A 2,962-nucleotide genomic window follows, 5' to 3' on the forward strand; every position below is an offset into this window, starting at 1 on the left:
TAAATCTTAAGGAAATTGCCATCAAGCCACTATTACCTTTGCGCTCACAATCACATTTGGATCTTAATAAGCAATAAACCAGGAGGAAAATATTTTGAAATAAAAACAAGGAAACTTATTTAATAACCAACACTTTCACTTCATCAATTCTTCTCCCACACTTCTCTTATTTCTCTCTTCACTTCTCCTGATTTTTTTTTTTCACCACTCAACCCTCTATTGATAGGCAGAGGGAATAATGGAAGACAAGTCGTGAATGGAAGAAGACAAATGCTATTAACAAAATGACTTAGAGTGGTTGATTAGGGTGGCTCCTTGCCCCCTAATCAGGCCAAATATGTGGAAAGGAATAGTTAGAAACAATTTTGACTAAAAATATTTTGTAACAAAAATAGTGATAAAATTTTTGGGGTGTTACAACTTGAACCCGAATAATTAAAGGCAACAAAACACTCTTTTATGAGTGTTAAGGTAAATTTTGAAACCTTTTGTAACGGTGAATGAGACTCTGATCATACCATCAATTGCTCATTGGCATACTAATGTTATTATTATTGATATAACTTGAGTACTAGACTTGAACCTGAGATCTTAGACCTCAAAAGATTAAAATACAATGTTTCATGAGTTTTTAGGTAAAACTCAAAACTTCTAATAAAATAAAAAAGATTCGCATCATCTCATCAATACCTTATTATGATATTATTATTGGTATTACAGGTATTATTATTGGTACTACATTCAAATACCGAAGGATATAACATACTTGGCATTATTATTACTTGATATATATTAACCATTATTGATGCTATTGATATTAATAGTTGCTGGGTAAAGTGGGCAGTTCCGACGACATGGTTTGGATACAAGATACACGGGCAATAAACTCTTTGTCCTTATCTAAACTGGACATAACCTGTGGTGTCACTCCAATCAAAGCTTCTATGCCCCCATCACCAGTCTTGTAGAAATTAGCGGCGTCCATTAGATGAAATGGGGTCGCTAGAGACCAAATCGGTTTACCCCACCCAAAATCAAACTCATGAAATGGAAAGCCGCACAAACTACTGATGCCGAAAATCTTAATCGCATCAACACCAAAAGCTACTAGCTTTTCTATTTCGGCCGTCAACCCACCTTGAGCTTCAATTTTCCTCACATGGTCGCCCGTCACTTTCACGATAGCTTCTCGGATTTTCCCTACAAGAGATTGGGCAGTAACTCCTGCGTTTTCCCTCATCCACCGTGCGGCGGCCACATAGAGGAAGTTGCCTAAGCACATAGATGGGAAAGGCGGATTCAGCCTCTTTCGCAAATCAATGACTTGTACAAGAATGTGCATCTTGGCGTTTTGGTTAGCCCTTATCAGGGCAGCCCATAAGAACGCCGACAATGCCTCCACCGAAGTCGGACGACGGCGATCTGAAAGCATATACTCGTCCCTCATCCGCTCAATCTCCTCCTTACGGAAAACAAATCGTTTGAGTGAGAATTTTCCTCGGCTCGTTTTATTCAATCTCGCGTGGGCGGATGTTGGGGCGGAGAAGTCGAAGTTTAGAGCGGGCGGGAAAATTGCGGCGCCGTCCACCACGAGATCACCTCGGCCTCCTTCACCCCGGTTGATTGCCGTCCAGGTCTGGACGAATCCACCTATCGCAGAAGCATCAGCCACGCCGTGCCAAATGCAAAGCGCCACCGCCGTTCCGCCGCACCGGAATTTGTTCACCTGAATACCTAACATGGGCTGGGAAGGATCAAACTCCAATGGATAGGGATCAAACGGAAGCAGCTGCTGGAGAAGATCAAGCGTACAAATCTGGAGAAAATCAGACAAATCATAATTTGTAACATTCGCGCGCACAAACTCCACGCCCTCGTCGTTGCACTCGATTGTCATTTCATCCTTCAACCTTCCGGCCAGCGGGTACAAGACGGACAACGTCTTTGACAGTGATTGTTTCAGCTCATCATAGTCATGGTGATGGGCGCTGGAGTTGTAGAAGAACAACATGGAGATGTAATAAGTGCCTTCTATTTGATCAATCTGAGAGAGCTTATAGTTTTTCAGGGAATGAGGAGTTGGGGAAAATGGCATGACATTCTCTTTCTGATGAATTTCAACTTTTAGCGCCATTGTTGATTCTTTGAAATATAGGCTTGTAGAAGATAAGGGTTGTATGAAGCCACAACTATTTATAGCGAGCTGGTTACGTTGCTTATACCGCACTTGTATGCATGTTTCGTATGGGTTACTAATTAATAGTTGTGGACAACATTTTTTTTGTTTAAACATTCTATGAGTGTGAGGGTAGAAAATTGAGTGTACAATTTTAGTTATAAATATATATATATATATAAACAAAATCCTCCAAAACGAAATCTTATTTCCCGTCCAAAATATAACATTAAAACAACTAAAACAATTGGGTGTATAAGTATTACAATTTTAATTATAAATAGTATATAAAGTAATAATTATCATTATTAACAATTAATTTTATTTTAAATAATATCACAATTTCACATGTAAGAATTAGAATATCTATCCTAATTAACAATATATATCTACCCGGCCTTATAATAAGAGCCAATAACGCTAGACCCCTAACTGTAACAAAAAAACTGTTGGTGTAATAATCTGCTATAACATATTGTACTTTGTGTTCTTCTTATTGTGCAACCTCTAATTAAATTCCTAATATATCCTAATCATTTATAATTTTACCAAATTCTTTCCGTTAAATATAACGGAAGTTTAACATACATTAAATTCTTTAGGCAATTTGTTTCTTTATTGCAGTTTTCAATGAAATTGGCAATATTCTGTAGTACAATTCTATATAGATTCCTAACTTAAAATTAGAATATTGAAGTCTTAATAGGATTCTATAATACAATTTTGTATAGATTCCTAACTAAATCATTATTCTACTCAAAACAACGTATATAAACTCCTCCCCTT

The 2,962-nt window shown here is 37.5% G+C and overlaps 1 protein-coding gene across 1 annotated transcript; it reads right to left on the reverse strand.

Moving 5' to 3' along the window:
• Positions 1 to 678: 678 nt before the first annotated feature.
• On the reverse strand, positions 679 to 2,134 carry LOC115997354 (stemmadenine O-acetyltransferase-like). Its single transcript, XM_031236898.1, has one exon. The coding sequence runs from the start codon at positions 2,132 to 2,134 to the stop codon at positions 818 to 820; it is 1,317 nt and encodes a 438-aa protein (XP_031092758.1). The 3' UTR covers positions 679 to 817.
• Between the last annotated feature and the right edge of the window lie 828 nt (positions 2,135 to 2,962).

Source organism: Ipomoea triloba, chromosome 11 (assembly GCF_003576645.1).
Source record: "Ipomoea triloba cultivar NCNSP0323 chromosome 11, ASM357664v1".
In the NCBI taxonomy this organism is placed as follows: Eukaryota; Viridiplantae; Streptophyta; class Magnoliopsida; order Solanales; family Convolvulaceae; genus Ipomoea; species Ipomoea triloba.